The sequence below is a fragment of the Pseudorasbora parva genome, chromosome 16 (genome assembly GCF_024679245.1).
Source record: "Pseudorasbora parva isolate DD20220531a chromosome 16, ASM2467924v1, whole genome shotgun sequence".
Taxonomy (NCBI): domain Eukaryota; kingdom Metazoa; phylum Chordata; class Actinopteri; order Cypriniformes; family Gobionidae; genus Pseudorasbora; species Pseudorasbora parva.
This window is the reverse complement of record NC_090187.1, coordinates 44,596,306-44,617,247: the sequence shown is the minus strand read 5'-3', so window position 1 is coordinate 44,617,247 and position 20,942 is coordinate 44,596,306. Positions and strand designations below refer to the sequence as shown.

The following is a 20,942-nucleotide window of genomic DNA, read 5'->3' as shown; positions in this document are numbered from 1 at the left end:
GCCAGTCGAGGAACTGCAGATTAAGTCACTTCCGTATCAGCTTCAAGAGAGAGGGAGGTTGCAGCTTGTTCAATACACACACCATTTCATCAGTAAAAGGCTGAGTGTGTGTGTGCATGTGAGAGTGAGTGTGAGAGAGAGAGCGTGCATGCGTGTGAGTGTTGGAAAGTGAGTGTGTATGCGAGAGAGTGGGCATGTTTTTGTGACATATGAGGACTCAAATGTGTATAATGCCATGGGTATGACACAGGTATTACAGGAGAGGGTGAAATATGAGGACATTACCCATGGCCCCACTTTACAAAAGGCTTATAAATCACACAGGAGGAGTTTTTATGAGAAAGTAAAAATGCAGAATGTTTCCTGTGAAGGGTAAGTTTAGGGGCAGTGTGTGTGTGTGTGTGTGTGTGTGTGTGTGTGTGATGGGTAGGTTTAGGGGCTGTGTGTGTGTGTGTGTGTGTGTGTGTGTGTGTGTGTGATGGGTAGGTTTAGGGGCAGTGTGTGTGTGTGTGTGTGTGTGATGGGTAGGTTTAGGGGCAGTGTAAGGGGATAGAAAATACGGTTTGTACAGTATAAAAACCATTATGCCTATGGAATGTCCCCATATGTCACAAAAACAAACGTGTGTTTGCATGCATTTGTGTGAGTGTGTTAGAAAGTGTGTGTGAGAGAGAGAGTGTCCATGCGTGTGAGTGTGTGCTAGAAAGTGAGTGTGTGTGTGAGTGTGCATGCGTTTGTTTATGTGTGTGTGTGTGTGTTAAAAAGTGAGTGAGTGTGTGTGTGTAAGAGTGTGCATGCGTGTGAGTTTGTGCTAGAAAGTGAGTGTGTGTGTGTGAGAGCGTGCATGCGTTTGTGTAAGTGAGAAAGTGTGTGTGCGTGTGAGAGTGAGCGAGAGTGTGTGTGTGTGAGAGCAAGGCTGGACTGCGCAATCTTTTTTTTAAACACATATTCACTTTGCCGATAACAAAACAGTGGAAAAAGTGGATGGAAACTTGGCATCTATGGTCCATGAAGAACCTTTAACATCCACTGAACCTTTCAACGACACACAAGGCTCTTTATAGTGGAGAGTAAAAGGTCTTATTTTAAGAACGGATCGCTGAAAGGTTCTTTGAGGGTCTAAAATGGTTCTTCACTGTGAAAAAACCCTTGTGGAAGCTTTGGTTGATGGCGTTTCTCCCAGCATCTGTCTGACTCAAAGGGATCTTGTCTCGTTCGTGTCGGATCACGAGTGTGTTATTTTGTGTTCATCTAAACCCCGGCCTCATTTATCCTCACCACAAACAGATGCTGACAATCCAAACACATTAAAGGCAATCGTTCGTTAACTCTCAGCCAAACGATCAGTCCAGATGCATTAATCAGACAGAGCTTCAGACTCATGGGAAAAGACGGAGTTCTGAAGACTCAGTTTAGTCCGGAGCATCCGCAGGGCTTTCTGCAAAGATTCAGCCGTGTCACCAGGAAAGGCGACTTTGGCTTTGAGCTCTGCGTATATTTCTCCAGAATTACGGTAGAGATGAAAGGAAGACTCGTTCAGATTCTCCGCACACATCACCGGCCAATCAACCTGAAACAAAATGGTGCATTAACCCTTAAATGCATAACGACCCGAGACGTCACTCCCCTTCTCCTCATTCATTTTTTTAAAGTTAGACATCAACCTTCTTAGTATTCCTCAATCAACCCATTTTAAACAATATAACAAGAAAAAATAATAGAATTATAATTAAATGCCTGTTTTTCCACTAGTCGTAGTTTGTCTAGGGGTGTGCACGAATATTCAAATTAACATTCGAAAACTAAAAATACTATTTGAATTTTAATGCGTTGATTTGCTGGCCGTAAATGCAGTGAATCAGTCGCTCTAAATCTCGCAGTTATAACTTAATCCACTGGGTGGCGCTGTGGAGCGGGTTAATGAGTTGAGTGTATTTGGTGTATTTCATCACATAATGTCGTCGTCTGCCTCGCGATGTTTCAAACTACTTAGATGAAAATTGAATGATCGTACAAAATGGAGTTGCGTCGTCGAGGGTTTAAGAACAGAAAACACAAAGTGCTTCACTCAAACTTCACTAAACACCGTTATCTTGACGTCTGTCAGCCGAGCGTGTGCTCACCCGAGAATAATATCATCTAATAATATTATCGTTTCTCTCTACATAAAGATGTGAAACAACACGACAATCATATAACGACTCGTGTGTGTGTGTGTACATTGTGTATGATAACCGGCGCGCTCCGCTTTATTAGTGTTTCTTTCCGCTCGCGCTGCTTGAGCTTATAATGCCTTTGTTCTTTAGGCCTATATTTTTAGTTTACACATTCTGTTTATGTTTTGAAACATACTGTTACACAAAATGTAAGAATGTTGTGTAGCTACATTGCCTAATCGTAAGCTTGTTCAATAATGATGACACATTAATAGCCAAATTCTCAATCAATCAATCAATCAATCAATCAATCAACTTTATTTATATAGCGCTTTTACAATCACGATTGTGTCAAAGCAGCTTCAGTGTCAAACAGGATAGTATTGGCTGTACAGTCGTACTGGAGAAAACAGTGATTCTCTCTCTCTCTCAGTGATTCTCTCTCATTTCATCAAAATACGTAATTTACATAAACGAATATTCGATTCTTATGAGTCCATTTATTCGAATACAATATTTGGGGAAAATGCCCATCCCTATTTTTGACAAAATTGTATAGGGTCGCTAATGACCCGACGTGTGTAAGAGTACGTTTTTTTTTTTTTTTTGCACAATGATAAATTAAGCTATAATGACAAAATAGGGCGCAATTCACCTTTACTCCACAAGGTGGCGATGTCTGATACACACTGATGAAGTGACACTTCACTCATAGTTACTTCTGACAGAAAACGAAACAATAATAATTATAATCTGCAAAACTTGAAATGGCTCAGTGATTTACAGCAGAGCAAGCGCTGAACACATTCAGATATTTCTGTCACTGTCTCTGATGATGGATCTGGTGAGGAAGCTGATAGCCATCAAATATTGATTTTGAAGACGTAGGAAATGAGTTTTGAGAATATGCGTGAGATGGCGAGTATGAGCAGATGGTGAATGTCCTGAAATGAACTCTGAGGAGGACAGATGATGAAAACATCTGCTCAAACTGAACCATTATAAATCCAGAAGGGAACCAAATGTTTTATTTTATTTTATTCTTCTGTAATTGTTACTCTAACATCAGGAGTTTTATATATTATCGCGACAGGTGGAGATATATCCATGTTAAATATAGATCCGGGTCGCTAACGACCCTAATATGTAAGAATGTTTGGCAAAACAGTCATGCATTTAAGGGTTAAAGCGATATGCTCCTGGACCGTCGCTACGATTTCAACGACAATTGGACCAGATCATCTTCAGACCATGCTGAGAAAATGTTATAGAATTCAAGTTGATTCGTCAAACCGTTCTCGAAAAACGCGAAAAAACGAATTTGATAAAAAAAGCAAGCCAAAATGGACATAAAGCTAAATCTCTGCAACGCTTTAGCGAATTCAAACCCAAACTTGGAGTGTGTTGTGAAAACCATGACCTGAGGGTACCTGCACAATTTCGTCACAGTGCCACCTAGTGGTCCGGAGATATGAAAATAGCGATTTTTGCTTATAACTTCTGAATGGAATACCATTTCGATTTTTTTTTTGTAAAATGCTATATTTTATGAATGCATTGGCATATCGTTATTACACTCAGTAGGAGTCATCGGCACCAAGCACAGAAGGTACTCAAAAAGTTGAGTTAATTTAAAATTAACCTAAATTTTCGCCATTTAGGTTTTCTTTGAAAACATACTTTTTCAAACTCCTCCTGGACTGTTGCTACAATTTTCATGAAAATGGGTCCAGATCATCTTTAAGGGGGTCGCACACCGGACGCGGAGCTCGGCGGCGCGCCACGTCTTTAAAATTCGAACACATTGTTTTCAATGAGTGTACGCACACCGGTGGCGGCATTCGGCGCCTGTCCGCGGCGACTCAGGAAGTTGTTCTAAATCCTGCCGCGCCACAGAGCGCCATTTCAAGGCTTTATATTAAAAGTATATTATCGTTAAGGTATACTGATTTCAACCTTTGCTACAAGACAAATTTGTTTTACATTCTGAGTTCAACAGCTTGAATAAAGTCTAAACATATTTTGGGGAAATGTATAATAAACGTAGCCTTTTAAAATGTGCGCGTCTGGTGTGCGATACCTGAGACGCTGCGCGCCGCGCCGCCGAGCTCCGCGTCCGGTGTGCGACCCCCTTTAGACCATGCTGATAACAAGCTATGGAATTCAGGTGGATTGATCTATGAATCATGACAACCATGACCTGAGGGTACCTGCACAGCTTTGGCACAGTGCCACCTAGAGGTCAGGAGATACAACATTTTTGCTAATAATTGGTATATTTTAGATTCGGTGCAGCATGTTGAGTCGAACAATACCCAGTTTTCCCATATCAGCCATTTTGATCTTTGATTTTTTTGTAAAATGCTATATTTTATGAACACATTGCCTTATCTTTATGACACTTAAGCCCAAAGTATACTTCACTTTTTGCGTGTACTCGAGGGTCAGCGTGACGTGAATTTCGTCATCAGAAGATTTTTTATTTTTTGTTTAAGATTCATTCAAATTTGAAGGGAAAACTTGCAGGATTGTCATAATATCACAATGCAAAAGTTTTCCATAAGGCCCATCATATTTTAAATTAATATATAATCATTTATAATTTAGACCTGTGTATTAAAAAAAAAAGGTTTAAATGTGATGTTTATCATTTTATAAAAGCAAAACGTGTTATTTAAACTTTAATGTTTAAATAGGCATTTTTAACAGTAATTTTACCCAAACAAATGATATTTATTTTATTTGCCAGAGGTTTTAAAAGTGTTAAATTTATTCTTATGCTAATTAATTACCTTATTAAATTTGTTTATCTGTTTTGTTTTTTATTCATAAGAATTTGAAGGGGAAATTTACTGGATTGTCATAAATTCACAATGCAAAAGTTTTGCATTGCTCCATTATATTTGTTATATATCATTTTGACCCGTCCATTTTCTATTATAAATACACACACACACACACACATATATATATATATATATATATATATATATATATATATATATATATATATATATATATATATAGTTTAAAGGCTGAAATGTGAGGTTTATTATTTTATAAAACTTTTTTGCTCGTCTCTAAAGTTAAAACAGTTGGTTTTACAGTAATTTTACTCGCCAGCATTATACTATTTTATTTGCCAGAGGTCTTAAAATCCTCACATTTGATTGTAAAACACCTGCAGATATATAACGTTTTCGTTGTTGTGCTAATTTTGAACATCTGAGGGCTTATTTCGAGTTACCTCAGAAGTTTTGGCGCGATTTCGTGGGACGTTTTGGCGCGCTTTCATCCAGTAATTAATAATCATCCCACACATTAATAATTATCGTTAAATTAGCTGTTTTTTTTTCTGGTTAATGGTCATTTGAACCCACCAGTCCTTGAGATTGAATAAATCCGTCCAGGGAGCAAATATTCTTCTGTTTGTCCATCTCAAACAAAGCGTAAGCGTCTGTTGCTATGGTACCCGCTCTTCCTGCTTCCTCGAGCGCACGAGTGTTTCCGGTGCACAGTGCACACGTGGGATTGTTGTCGTCCCTTTTACAGTGTGTGTGTGTGTGTAGACGCAATGTCGGACGATCAGGACCGCGCTACCGGGGAAAGGAGCTCTCTGAGCGGCCTGATGCTCGCCTCGCACGCCCCGCTAGATGACGCGCAACGCGCGGGCCGGATGAAGTGCTCGCGTTGTGGCGCGTCGCGCATGTTTTACTGCTACAGCTGCTGCGCGCTGGTCGGGCTGGAGCCGCGGGACGTTCCAAGCGTCAAGGTCCGTGGAAACATCACATTATCAATCATTCTAACTGTGCACCTTTAAAGGGTTAAGTTAGTTCAGCCAAAAATGAAACTTCTGTCATTAACTCCTCTCCCTAATGTCGCTCCACACCCGTCAGACCTCCGTTCATCTTCACACACAGTTTAAGATATTTTATATTTAGTCTGAGAGCGTATGCAAGTGTATGCACACTATACTGTCCATGTCCAGAAAGGGAATAAAAACATCATCACAGTAGTCCATATGAGACATCAGTGGGTTAATTAGAGTCTCTTGAAGCATCCAAAATACATTTGGGTCCACTAACATAGGTTATTCATATTACATGCATTAAATCATCTTTTTAAATAAACAAAATTACTGTAAAAAAACACAGTAGTATTGATACATTTCGCCCACTGCTGTGATTGGCCACTGTAAGACTTCAGTGTAAATGCCCACTGCTGTGATTGGCTGACATCTTTGCATATGAAATAGCTGAGTATTACATGTGGAACCTTTAGCACATTTTTACTACGACAGCTTTCAAGGTTAAATAATCGTGAAAAGTGTTGATTGTAGCATTATATTTAGATCATGGCATTAAATATATACGCCACACTAGCTCTTCCCCGCCATATAAAAGGAAGCAATGTGCACAAATGTAGCTGTTATGTTAATTTGTAGACCAACCCAATTATTTATTGCTGAATTATCTGTTTTGCAATTATGAGTAAGGTTTGTGGTGAACATTACTGGAACAGACTTGAACATTTTGGCCTTCGACATAAAAGTTACTCAATAAATCCCAAACCCACAGGAAACTCGTGGCATGGAAACTCATTCCTGCCATAGATTTCGAATACGAAATGATTTGAGAGTCAGTTCATCATGTGAATAAACGCTTCACGGTCCACGGAAAAATAAATATACTGTGAAGGGTTTGGAGCGGTTCTTCTGAAGCACATGTTGGGATTGTTAAAGGGTTACTTCAGTGATTTAGAATTAAGCTTTGTATTTAAACTGGGTCATTAATGTAGTAGAAATGTGAAATCATTTTTGAATTTGGTGCCTTTTAGACTGAGAAAAGACAAGGTATTTTTGTCTCATGGGGATGAAAGACTACAACTCCCAGAATGCATTGCTTCGCTGCCCTACGAGGCCACTCCCACAGCTACTGGATCACTTTCCCACAGCGTTCATTTTCATAAAATCAGTTCAGTTAAAGTTTTTTTACAATTAAAAACTGAAGGTGTGTGTTCAATATAATGTGAGTGAGCCGAGCAAAAGTCACGGCACAAACGCAGCAGGAATCATATTACATTCATCGGCAGTCGTCTGGAGCGCTTTCAGTTCATGCCTTTGGAAGATTAAAGGGGTACTTCAGCGCTGGGAAGATGAATCTGTATTTAAACTGGGTCATCAATGTAGTAGAAATGTGAAATTATTTTTTAATTTAGTGCCTTCTAGACTGAGAAAAGACAGAAAATGTATTTTTGTCTCATTGGGATGAAAGACTACAATTCCCAGAATGCTTCGCTGCCCTGTGAGGTAGGGCTGAACGATATTCTGTTTTAACATCGACATCGTGATGTGCGCGTGTGCGATAGTCACATCGTCGGAACATGCGATGTGAAGGGTAGTAGTATTTTTTTACGGTCTATGGTAGTAGTAAGGAAGCACACAGTAAACACGAGTTTGTTGCTGGAGTGACATGCCCGTTCCTCATGCCTGCACAGTGATTGGTTCGCTGTGCCGCTGCTCACCGCACACGGCCAAACATTCGAAGAGGGGAAAAAAAGGTTTGTAGTAGAAATCATCTTTTTGGGACTATTTTGGATACATAAAGTAGGATGTTGAACAAAAAGAGGTACTTTGCATGGAGTGTCTTGTGGCCACAAAACAAGAAAACACCACCAATTTGTCTGATCACTTAAAACGGCACCACAACGATCTTTACGACGAATACAAAGCAGGGCTCGACACTGACGCTTGTCCGGGACATGTGGGTGTTTTGAAGGGACAAGTGAAAGAGAATTTTACTTGACTGACGGACAAGAGCCGGATTAAAACAAAAAATAACTAGCGAATCACCAAAATGCAAGAATGTTTGTGTATTTATTTAGTGTAAGTGGCGATCGATTGTGGATAATATATAATGAACTGACGATAATAAGGTCGCGCTGTTGACGCTCGTGCAGCCTCTCCAGGAGAAATCACAACACTAGAGCGTTTTCCTGAATACCATCACGACTGAAAATGACACTGATTTTATATAACAGCTCCATAAACAACTAATTAACAATCGCTTATCACTTACATTTTAGATGCAATATTTAGTGTTTTTGTTCTATTTCAGAAGTGAAAGTCGTTCATAGCTGACCCGTAACACGTCTCACTCATAGCAACAAGTGTGAACGATTCAGCGTTCGAATGAATCGTTTGAATGAACGACTCAGTGACTCACTCATTAAGACGGTCACCTGCTGCCACCTACTGGAGGTTTAGTTTCATGTGTACACATTTTTTCCAACATTTCTTTTTGTCACTTGTAATGAAGCTTGCTTATTAGTGAAATTATTAATATCACGGAATGGTAATTATTGACTTTAGCCTGGATTGATGGCTCTCAATATCGCAATATATATCGTTGGGGAAAACGATACACAGCCACCGCTACTGGATTACTGTGACTGAGTTAGAGAACAGACACTACGATTAAAAACTGAACGTGTGTGTTCAATATAGCGATCGAGTCGCCGCGCGAGTCTCACAGCACTGAGCACTGACTGCAGGAGTGAGTTTAATGAGCTGATGAGCTCTCGTGATGAGCGCTGAGGTAATCGCGACTACACTCGCTGCATACATTCACAACGCCAGTTCAGTCTGGCGCGAGTCAGTTCATGCCTTTGCAAGCTTAACTTTCATAGAAATTAATTTGAGAAGTTAAAAGACTTCCATTGCTCAGCATCGCTCCATTTAAATGAGTGCCTGTAGCTGAGCTGAGCTGAGCTGTGAGTGTGATCTCCATCCTCACGCGCGGGTTCAAAACATGCGGAAATGGCTCCCTCTGCTGGCTGTAGTCTTTAGCCTTTGGCCAAACATTCCTCCTATGATGCAAATATCAAATTCAATAATCTCTCGTCTCAGGGAGATATGAGGGGGAAGCACAATCATTTGAATATACTCCAGGGTTTCTACTGATACAAACCCATATGCTAATCGCTGAAGATACCCTTTAAATTTCATAAGAATTAATTTGAGAAGTTGAAATTTGATTGTAATAATATAATAAAGAGTAATAATAATAATTATTCATGAATTGATTCATGATTCGGATCGCGTGTCAAACTGCTGAAATCACGTGACATTGGCGATCCGAATCATGAATCAATTCGCTGACTCATAACCGTTCGAATCTTTATTTGAGGATTGAACACAAACCCGGAAGAGAAGCCAATGCTGAATAAAGTCGTAGTTTTTGTTATTTTTGGACCCAAATGTATTTTGGATGCTTCAAGAGACTCTAATTAACCCACTGATGTCTCATATGGACTACTGTGATGATGTTTTTATTCCCTTTCTGGACGGACAGTATAGTGTGCATACACTTGCATACGCTCTCGGACTAAATATAAAATATCTTAAACTGTGTGTGAAGATGAACAGAGGTCTGACGGGTGTGGAGCGACATTAGGGAGACGAGTTAATAACAGAAGTTTTGTTTTTGGCTGAACTAACCCTTTATCAAGCGTATATGCTAAATCGCTGAAGTAACCGTTTAATGAAACGTTTGTGTGCTGTTTTCAGCTGCCGGTGAAGATTGATATCATCAAACATCCCAATGAAGTGGATGGGAAAAGCACAGCGGTTCAGGCCAGACTCCTCGCGCCACAAGACGTCAACATCTACACTTATCCCTGCATCCCAGATCTGGACCAGAGCAAAGAAAACGTGAGCACAACAAAACCAGTGATGCGCGGGTCAATGTATAAATGGAAATGCTTTCAACTAATGGGTCCTGCACACTGTGTAGTGCTGTGAGATATTGAAGAAAAACGTGATATGCACTGCAAAACATGCTTTTCTTATCTTGTTTCTAGTCTCAACATCAAAAAATTCTTAGCTAAAAACTAATTTAGATAAATAATCTTGTTTTCGGTTTGAATTAAGATTATTTTTCTCACGCCATTGGCAGATTATTTATCTTATTTTAAGCAAAAACTCTTCATTTTGAGTTATTTTACCCCAGAACAAGACGATTACTTTTGCTTGTCGAGTAAATACTTCTCGTTTTAAAGCTCCACTGTGTGATATTTCCCCCATCTAGCGGTGTAAAGGTTTATGACTATCCAGGGAATATTAGTTTCTGTTCCTCTCAATTACGATTTAGTTTTAACTCCTACGGTGGCTGATTTTGTCCAGGATTAACACGGCTTCCAGTTCGAACTCGTCCATGAGTGCCATCGAGTGTTAAACGCGAAAGGCGAAGCTTGAATTTACGGGTATGTCCCTCTTTGGCTACTGTACTTTCAAGATGGAGGAGCAACATGGCGGCCGGCATTCGAACCCCTCACCCGTATGTGTTTTCAATGGTATATTATAAACTTACGAGAATACTTTATTACTTAAAAGAAGTAAATATACATTAATGAGCACACTAAGTGTTTTTAGCTAAGAATAAACAAAAAAGTTACAAAGTGTAGCTTTTAATTTTTTAAAAATATATTCAGACTAGAAAGAAGACAAAATGACTAAATAAGAAAAGCATTTTTTGCAGTGCACAGCCTGTTCTTTTCCCACAGATCGTGCTGGTGTTTCCGGGGCCAGATGCGATGACGGTGGAGGAATTATGGGAGTATTTTACAGCCGGTGGAGCTCAGCAAGCGAAGAGATTAAAGGCAGCTTCTGAAACACACACCTGTCCGATCCAGAGAGTGCTTTTCATCGACAGCACCTGGAACCAAACCACCAGAATCATCACGGATGAACGTCTCCAAGGTGCCAGCAGATTCTCCCGCCTCTTTAGGGATAGTTAAAGGGATACCTCACACAAACATGAACATTCTGTCATTAACTCCTCGCCCTCATGTCGTCGGACACCCATCAGACCTTCGTTCATCTTCAGAACACAGATGAAGATATTTTAGTGTAAAGCTGAGAAAGGCTTCAGATAGGCCTCCATTGGCATTCAGTCCATTCCCACTCACAAGACCCATAAAGGCCCTAAACACATCGACACACAGCCCATCTCACTACAGCGGCTGCACAATCATTTTACAATGCGGCGAGAATAGTTATTGTGCGCAAAAATCGAAATAACGACTTTATCCGGCGAGTTATTGCCGTGAACTCAACGCATGCGTGAGAATATGACGGAGATCCGCCGTTCATGACCAGAAGAGGAGGAGCGAGACCGACACAGAAGACAATAACTCGCCGGATAAAGTCGTTATTTTGACTGAGCTGCTCTGTGTATTCTGACAGCTTTCTATCAGAACCAGCATTAACTTCTGGAGCAGTTTGAGCTCCAGTAGCTCGTCTGTTTGATCGGACCCCACGGGCCAGCCTTCGCTCCCCACGGTCATCAATGAGCCTTGGCCGCCCATGACCCTGTGGCCGGTTCTCCACTGGTCCTTCCTTGGAGCACTTTTGATAGATACTGACCACTGCAGACCGGGAACAGCCCACAAGAGCTGCAGTTTTGGAGATGCTCTGACCCAGTCGTCTAGCCGTCACAATCTGGCCAAACTCGCTCAAATCCTTACGCTTGCCCATTTCTCCTGCTTCACACACATCAACTCTGAGGACTAAATGTTCACTTGCTGCCTAATATATCCCACCCACTAACAGGAGCTGTGATGAAGTCATAATGTTAAGCCTGATTGGTGTAAGGCGTGCGCTTGGCTATCGTTGCTAAAGCATCTAGTCGTATCATTTGAACACTGAACAAGTTTGGCAATGCAGTTTAACCGAGCTAAAAAGCGGCTCTAATGCAGGGTTTTATAACCCGGGGTTAAAAGTGGGTTTTAGAACAATGATAAATGAAGATCATTGCCAAACATTCAAGCCAATGCTGAATAAAGTTGTAGTTTTTGTTATTTTTGGACCCAAATGTATTTTGGATGCTTCAAGAGACTCTAATTAACCCACTGATGTCTCATATGGACTACTGTGATGATGTTTTTATTCCCTTTCTGGGCATGGACAGTATAGTGTGCATACACTTGCATACGCTCTCGGACTAAATATAAAATATCTTAATGTGTTGAATGTGTTTGTGTCTCAGACGTGACGTTATTGGTGTTATTTCTCTACAGCTTTACCACACGTGGAGCTCAAGAGCAGAAGAACCTGTTTTTGGCGGCATCAGAAAGGCTGTCCGGACACGTATCTGGCCACGATAGAAGCCGTTTATTACTTCCTGAAGGACCTGCACAGCCACTATTACTCCGAGTATACGGGAGAATACGACAACCTGCTGTTCTTCTTCTCATTCCTGCATAAACTGATCAATAAAGCCAAACAGGCAGCTGGGAAAGTGTGACGAGGCCGTCAGAAACAATAACTCTCACGCCGGTCTTGTTTGAACGCAGTGGATGCATTTTGAATATTTTTATTTACTGATTGGATTTTTATTGTTGTATTTGACAATAAAGGTTTTCTTGCACACGCGTGTGTCTCATGTCATGTCAGTAATAGGCCTCTCTTATTTTGGCCTGTAAACTGTCGCAGGTCTTCTTGGCGTCTCCCAGGAGCATGGAGGAGTTGGGCTTGTAGAAAATGGGGTTGTCGACCGCAGCGTATCCCACACCCAAAGTGCGCTTCATCACGATCACCTGCACACACACACACACACACAGACATTCATGCAGACACAGAGATTCACACGCGCGCACACACACACACACAGATTTACATGACTGCTGTACGCTGCAAAAAATGCTTTTCTTACTTAGTATTTTTGTCTTGTTTCTGGTCAAAATATCTAAAAATTCTTACATTAAGAAGTATTTACTAGACAAGCAAAAGTAATTGTCTTGTTTTGGGAAAAATAACTCAAAATGAAGAGAGTTTTTGCTTAAAATAAGATAAATAATCTGCCAATGGGGTGAGAAAAATAATCTTAATTCAAACAGAAAACAAGATTATTTATCTTATTTTAAGCAAAAACTCTCTTCATTTTGAGTTATTTTTCCCAAAACAAGACAATTACTTTTGCTTGTCTAGTAAATACTTCTTGTTTTAAGAATTGTTAGATATTTAGACTAGAAACAAGACAAAAATACTAAGTAAGGAGCATTTTTTGCAGTCTGTGTGTGTGTGTGTGTGTAATCGATCATGGTAAACACACCTGCTTGGACTTCCACACTTCCAGAACCGGCATCCCGGCGATTATGGAGTTGGGATCCTCCTGCGCGGCGGAGTTGACGGTGTCATTGGCTCCGATCACGAGCGTCAGGTCGGTTTCTGCACACACACACACACACACACACATTGAGAACAATAAGAGCACGCTTTCGTGAGATGTACTCGGGTTTCTCCCTCGCTCTACATGCTTATCTGTGCCGGCTAAACTAAAACACGTGCTGCCCTCCGACTCTAACCGCGGAGACGCCAGTTGCGGCAACTCTGGGTTGCATGTCTAGGCACAATTACATAATCAAAATGAATTATTATACAAAGATCAGACTCCACATGTGTCACAAACCGCAGCCAAAGTCTGTGGATCATCAGCTCATCCGCATCTGCACCTGACAGATCCGAGCCATGTTTCACACCACACACATAAACTATCCAAATTACTCACTCGCTACTTTATATTTAATGGAAAACATAAAAATTGACTTTGGCTATTTAACATAACAGTATAGAATCCTGGAAAATAACATGTATCACAGTTTACACAAAAAATATGAATTGTTTATAATCATAAATCACAAATTAGTGAAGGATCATTTTATTATGAAAGATTAATGTGAGTGTCTCGGTGTTTCTTAATACTAGAAATTAAAACATTTATTCGCCAAGGACGCATTAAATTGAGCAAAAGTGACCGTAAAGGCTTTTATAACATTATAAAAGATTCTATATTCAAATAAATGCTGTTCTTTTGAACTTTCTATTCATCAAAGAATCCTTAATTAGACCAAATTATTACTTAAAATGTCATATGATGACATAAAACATCAAGATTATGACAAAAACTAAATTATTACTTTAAAAAAAACATGACATAAGTTGCAATTTAAACTAAAATTATGATATAAAAGTATTACTTAAAATGTCAAATTTATGACAGCCAAAATTATTACAAAATGTAGAAATTAAAATATAAATATAAATTGTGACTTAAAAAGTCTAAAATATGACAACTAAATTGACATAAGTCAAAATTATTAATTAAAAGTCATAATTATGTCTAACAAAATGCTGAAATTAACATATAATTTGAAATTATGACAAGTCAAAATTATGACATAAAAAATTTATTATGATGTAAAAGTGTTACTTAAACTTATTACAAAAATTCAAATTAACATAATATTTCCAAAAACTGTACGCTTTAATCTATTAAGAATGAATAAACGCTGTTCTTTTGAACTTCCTATTCATCAAAGAATCTGATGATTTCCACAAACATATGATCAGTTTCCATCACTGATGATAATCATAAGTGTGTGTTGATGATCAGATCCTCATCTGAGAATGATTAGTGAAGGATCATGTGACTCTGAAGACTGGAGTAATGATGATAAACTCAGCTTTCATCACAGGAATAAATCACACTTTACTATATATTCACACAGAGAACAGCTGTTTTAAATTGTAATATTTCACAATTTTTACTGTATTTTTGATCATATAAATTCAGCTTTGATCACACAAATAAATTACTTTTTAATATATATATTCACAAAGAAAACAGCTGTTTTAAATTGTAATATTTCACAATTTTTACTGTATTTTTGATCATATAAATTCAGCTTTGATCACACGAATAAATTAATTTTACTATACATTCACAAAGAAAACAGCTGTTTTAAATTGTAATAATATTTCACAATTTTTACTGTATTTTTGATCATATAAATTAAGCTTTGATCACACAAATAAATTAGACGTTACTATATTTACATAGAAAACAGCTGTTTTAAATTGTAATATTTCACAATTTTTACTGTATTTTTGATCATATAAATTCAGCTTTGATCACACGAATAAATTACTTTTTAATATATATATTTACATAGAAAACAGCTGTTTTAAATTGTAATATTTCACAATTTTTACTGTATTTTTGATCATATAAATTCAGCTTTGATCACACGAATAAATTAATTTTACTATACATTCACAAAGAAAACAGCTGTTTTAAATTGTAATAATATTTCACAATTTTTACTGTATTTTTGATCATATAAATTCAGCTTTGATCACAGAAAACAATTACATTTTACTATATATTCACATAGGAAACAGCTGTTTTAAATTGCAATAATATTTCACAATTTTTACTATATTTTTATTCAGAAGAGACTCTCACAAATATTAAAAGTTGTGTCGACCCAACATTAGCTATAGATAAATACTAACAATGATTTCAATTATTAGGCCAGAATTCAGAGTTGATGTAACGGTCAGATCAGTTATTTAAATACAGAACTAATTCAACACAGTTTAATAACTGTAAATAAAAGGGATGAGGAAAATAGGTGCGTGTTTGCATCTCAGTGTCAAGAGTGCAAATCGGCTCACCATGCTGTTAAATCTGACCTGGGAAATCCTCGTTGATTTCGTCCATCTCTAGAACCACGTCGTATGGGACGCCGGCCTCAGCCAAAAGCACATTGAGCTGTCCAGGCATACGTCCAGCCACCGGGTGAATCCCAAACCTGACACACACACACACACACACACACACACACACACACACACACACACACACACACACACACACGATAATCAACTAGTGCAGATTCATCATTTGATGAGCTTTATAATTAGAACAATTCAGTGTGAAACTTAACAGGGAGTTGATTTGGTAACACTTACTAGTAAAAAACATTCTTCCTCAGTGTTTCTGTCTCGTTTTCCAGCACAACTATCTAAATATTCTTAAATCAAGATGCATTTAATGGAGAAGCACAATGACTGAAGATATTAAGACTTAAAATTACTTGAGTTTGTGCTTAAAACAAGAACATATACCAGCTAATGGAGTTACAGACACACTATATTGCGTCCCAAAACTTTTGGCAATATAGTGTATACTTAATTCAAAAGGAAAACAATATTTTTCTGACCCCATTGGCAGATATTCTTCTTGTTTTGAGCAAAAACTTCTGATATCTGAAGTCATTTTGCTTTAGGAAGGTTTATTTTTAATGGAAAACAAGACAAAAATACTACAAAAGAACAGTTTTTGCAGTGTATTATATATACAGTGGGGCAAAAAAGTGTTTAGTCAGCCACCGATTGTGAAGGTTCTCCCACTTAAGAAGATGAGAGAGGCGTGTAATGTTCATCATAGGTACACTTCAACTATGAGAGACAGAAAATCACATTGTCTGATTTTTAAAGAATTTATTTGCAAATTATGGTGTAAAATAAGTATTTGGTCACAAAAAAGCAAGATTTCTGGCTCTCACAGACCTGTAACTTATTCTTTAAGAGGCTTCTCTGTCCTCCATCCGCGAACAAAGATTTGAGCGGTTATGAATCAGCGATTCAGAATTCAGATCGCCAGTGTCACGGGATTACAGAAGTTTGACGCGCGATCCGAATCATGAATCAATTCGCTGATTCATAACCGTTTGAATCTTTGTTTGAGAATTAAAAACAAACACGGAAGAGAAGACAATGCTGAATAAAGTCGTAGTTTTTTTTATTTTTGGACCAAAATGTATTTTTGGTGCTTCAAGATATTCTAACTAGCCAACTGATGTCACATATGGACTACTTTGGTTTTATTACCTTTCTGGAAGGGGACAGTATAGTGTGCATACGTTCAATGGAGGAACAAAAAGCTCTCAGACTAAATATAAAACATCTGAAACTGTGTTCCAAAGATGAACAGAGGTCTTAAGGGTGTCGATTGACATTAGGGTACGTAATTATTGACATAATTTTCATTTTTGGGTGAACTTAACCCTTTAAATGGCACCTGATTGAACTCGTTATCAGTATAAAAAGACACCTGTCCACAACCTCAAACAGTCAGACTCCTAACTCCACTATGGAAAGACCAAAGCGCTTTCAAAGGACACCAGAAACAAAATTATAGACCTGAACCAGCTTGGTGTGAAGAAATCAATTGTGGGAGCAATTATTAGAAAATGAAAGACATACAAGGCCACTGATAATCTCCCTCGATCTGGGTTCCACGCAAGATCTCACCCGTGGGGTCAAAATGATCACAATAACGCCGAGCAAATATCCCAGAACCACAAGGGGGGACCTAGTGAATGACCTGCAGAGAGCTGGGATCAAAGTAACAAAGGCTACCATCAGCAACAAAAAACACTGCCATGGACTCAAATCCCGGAGTGCCAGATGTGCCCGGGCCCGTCTGAAGTTAGCTAGAGAGCATTTGGATGATCCAGAAGAGGATTGGGAGCATGTCATATGGACAGATGAAACCAAAAGAGAACGTTTTGGTAAAAACTCAACTTGTCGTGTTTGGAGGAGAAAGAATACTGAGTGGCACCATACCTATTTTGAACCATGGGGGGGGTGTTTTTCTGCTATGGGACCAGGAAGACTGATCAGTGTAAAGGAAAGAATGAATGGGGCCATGTACCATGAGATTTTGAGTAAAAACCTCCTTCAATCAGCAAGGGCATTGAAGATGAATCGTGGCTGGGTCTTTCAGCATGACAATGATCCCAAACACTGCGTTTATGTCTTTAAATGCTTTTAAAACCAAGCTTAAAACAGTAGAGACTGCATCAAATGTTTGTGATTGTTTCTCATAAGCTGTTATTTTAATGTTGTATGTACGTTGTAACTGTTTTTAATTCTATAACTTTGCTGCCTCTTGGCCAGGACTCCCTTGAAAAAGAGGTTCTTAATCTCAATGGGACTCTCCTGGTTAAATAAAGGTTAAATAAAAATAAAAAAACACCGCCCGGGCAACAGAGGAGTGGCTTTGTAAGAAACATTTCAAGGTCCTGGAGTCTCCAGATCTCAACCCCATAAAAAATCTTTAGAGGGAGTTTAAAATCAAACAGCCCCAAAACATCACTGCTCTAGAGGAACCAAACTACCAGTAACAGTGTGTAAAAACCTCGTGGCGACTTACAGAAAACGTTTGACCTCTGTCATTGCCAACAAAAGGGTATATAACAATGTATTGAGATGAACTTTTGTTATTGACCAAATACTTATTTTCCACCATAATTTGCAAATAAATTCTTTAAAAATCAGGAATTTTTAGGATTTTTTTCTCATTCTGTCTCTCATAGTTGAAGTGTACCTATGATGAAAATTACACGCCTCTCTCATGTTCTTAAGTGGGAGACGTTGCACAATTGGTGGCTGACTAAACACTTTTTTGCCCCACTGTATGTATGTATGGTATCTATATGTAAGGGATAATGTCCACCCAGCAGGTTGTTATCTCAGAATAAACCCCTCCAGAGTGATCAGGACCCCGAGGCGAAGCGGAGCGTCACTCTGAAGGGGTTTATTCTGAGATAACAACCGGCTGGGTGGACATTATCCCGCTTATTACACGCCTACTAGTCTCAAATAAATAATTATAATTAAATATGGATATTTTTCTGACACAAACGCATCGATTGGAATCAGAAGGCTCTATTAACCCATCGGAGTCGTGTGGAGCGCGTTATTTGACGGACAGCTGCATTTAATGGACTTCAGAAACAGCTCCAACTACTGCTGGGATTAACGTTAGCCTGGACTTTTTAAATATACAGTATTGTTCAAAATAATAGCAGTACAATGTGACTAACCAGAATAATCAAGGTTTTTCGTATATTTTTATTGCTACGTGGCAAACAAGTTACCAGTAGGTTCAGTAGATTCTCAGAAAACAAATGAGACCCAGCATTCATGATATGCACGCTCTTAAGGCTGTGCAATTGGGCAATTAGTTGAATTAGTTAAAAGGGGTGTGTTCAAAAAAATAGCAGTGTGGCATTCAATCACTGAGGTCATCAATTTTGTGAAGAAACAGGTGTGAATCAGGTGGCCCCTATTTAAGGATGAAGCCAACACTTGTTGAACATGCATTTGAAAGCTGAGGAAAATGGGTCGTTCAAGACATTGTTCAGAAGAACAGCGTACTTTGATTAAAAAGTTGATTAGAGAGGGGAAAACCTATAAAGAGGTGCAAAAAATGATAGGCTGTTCAGCTAAAATGATCTCCAATGCCTTAAAATGGAGAGCAAAACCAGAGAGACGTGGAAGAAAACGGAAGACAACCATCAAAATGGATAGAAGAATAACCAGAATGGCAAAGGCTCAGCCAATGATCACCTCCAGGATGATCAAAGACAGTCTGGAGTTACCTGTAAGTACTGTGACAGTTAGAAGACGTCTGTGTGAAGCTAATCTATTTTCAAGAATCCCCTGCAAAGTCCCTCTGTTAAAAAAAAGGCATGTGCAGAAGAGGTTACAATTTGCCAAAGAACACATCAACTGGCCTAAAGAGAAATGGAGGAACATTTTGTGGACTGATGAGAGTAAAATTGTTCTTTTTGGGTCCAAGGGCCACAGGCAGTTTGTGAGACGACCCCCAAACTCTGAATTCAAGCCACAGTACACAGTGAAGACAGTGAAGCATGGAGGTGCAAGCATCATGATATGGGCATGTTTCTCCTACTATGGTGTTGGGCCTATTTATCGCATACCAGGGATCATGGATCAGTTTGCATATGTTAAAATACTTGAAGAGGTCATGTTGCCCTATGCTGAAGAGGACATGCCCTTGAAACGGTTGTTTCAACAAGACAATGACCCAAAACACACTAGTAAACGGGCAAAGTCTTGGTTCCAAACCAACAAAATTAATGTTATGGAGTGGCCAGCCCAATCTCCAGACCTTAATCCAATTGAGAACTTGTGGGGTGATATCAAAAATGCTGTTTCTGAAGCAAAACCAAGAAATGTGAATGAATTGTGGAATGTTGTTAAAGAATCATGGAGTGGAATAACAGCTGAGAGGTGCCACAAGTTGGTTGACTCCATGCCACACAGATGTCAAGCAGTTTTAAAAAACTGTGGTCATACAACTAAATATTAGTTTAGTGATTCACAGGATTGCTAAATCCCAGAAAAAAAAAATGTTTGTACAAAATAGTTTTGAGTTTGTACAGTCAAAGGTAGACACTGCTATTTTTTTGAACACACCCCTTTCAACTAATTGCCCAATTGCACAGCCTTAAGAGCGTGCATATCATGAATGCTGGGTCTCATTTGTTTTCTGACAATCTACTGAACCTACTGGTAACTTGTTTGCCACGTAGCAATAAAAAATATACTAAAAACCTTGATTATTCTGGTTAGTCACATTGTACTGCTATTATTTTGAACAAGACTGTATATAGTAAGTACATGTTGTTAATTAATATTACTCAGAACTTATTTGAATAAAAACACTCTAACGAGGGCACCTTAGAATAAAATGTAAGCGTTTATGCCATAAATTCGGTCTTCTCCAGATGTAAATACTCTGAGATTGTTTTACACGTTCCCTCTTTATTTACAGAAAGCCTGCATTTTTACCAGTGTTTTTTATTAGACACAGATGTGTTTTGTCTTCTATTTAACAGAATTACGCTGCTGACCTGCCAAGTATTCGAGACATTAAAAACATTGGATGTGTGTGAATCCAGCATGCGATTATTTTGATGCTTTGGCTGATTTCAGAGGTCATGATGTGAAGGACGTCTGACCTCACGGTCTTGCCTTGCTCCCTCAACATCTTCACCATGTCTGCGATTGGATACTGAGCCTTGGCCGCGCAGAGACCCCAGCCTGTCCAAGAGAAACACAGGCGCACA

The 20,942-nt window shown here is 38.9% G+C and overlaps 2 protein-coding genes across 2 annotated transcripts in view; one reads left to right on the top strand and one right to left on the bottom strand.

The window, feature by feature from the left end:
• The first annotated feature begins 5,656 nt into the window (after window positions 1-5,656).
• dtwd1 (DTW domain containing 1) lies at window positions 5,657-12,587 on the top strand. Its single transcript, XM_067419216.1, has 4 exons — window positions 5,657-5,928; window positions 9,724-9,867; window positions 10,719-10,914; window positions 12,234-12,587. The coding sequence occupies exons 1-4, from the start codon at window positions 5,731-5,733 to the stop codon at window positions 12,458-12,460; spliced, it is 765 nt and encodes a 254-aa protein (XP_067275317.1). The 5' UTR covers window positions 5,657-5,730; the 3' UTR covers window positions 12,461-12,587.
• Window positions 12,496-20,942, bottom strand: part of LOC137043085 (NAD(P) transhydrogenase, mitochondrial-like) — a 37,904-nt gene continuing 29,457 nt past the window's right edge. Inside the window, exons 18-21 of the mRNA XM_067419180.1 lie at window positions 20,835-20,916; window positions 15,691-15,809; window positions 13,268-13,383; window positions 12,496-12,752 (exon numbers count right to left, since the gene is read on the bottom strand). Coding sequence (XP_067275281.1) covers window positions 12,606-12,752; window positions 13,268-13,383; window positions 15,691-15,809; window positions 20,835-20,916 — 464 coding nt within the window. The 3' untranslated portion in view covers window positions 12,496-12,605. The remainder of the gene's footprint in view (window positions 12,753-13,267; window positions 13,384-15,690; window positions 15,810-20,834; window positions 20,917-20,942) is intronic.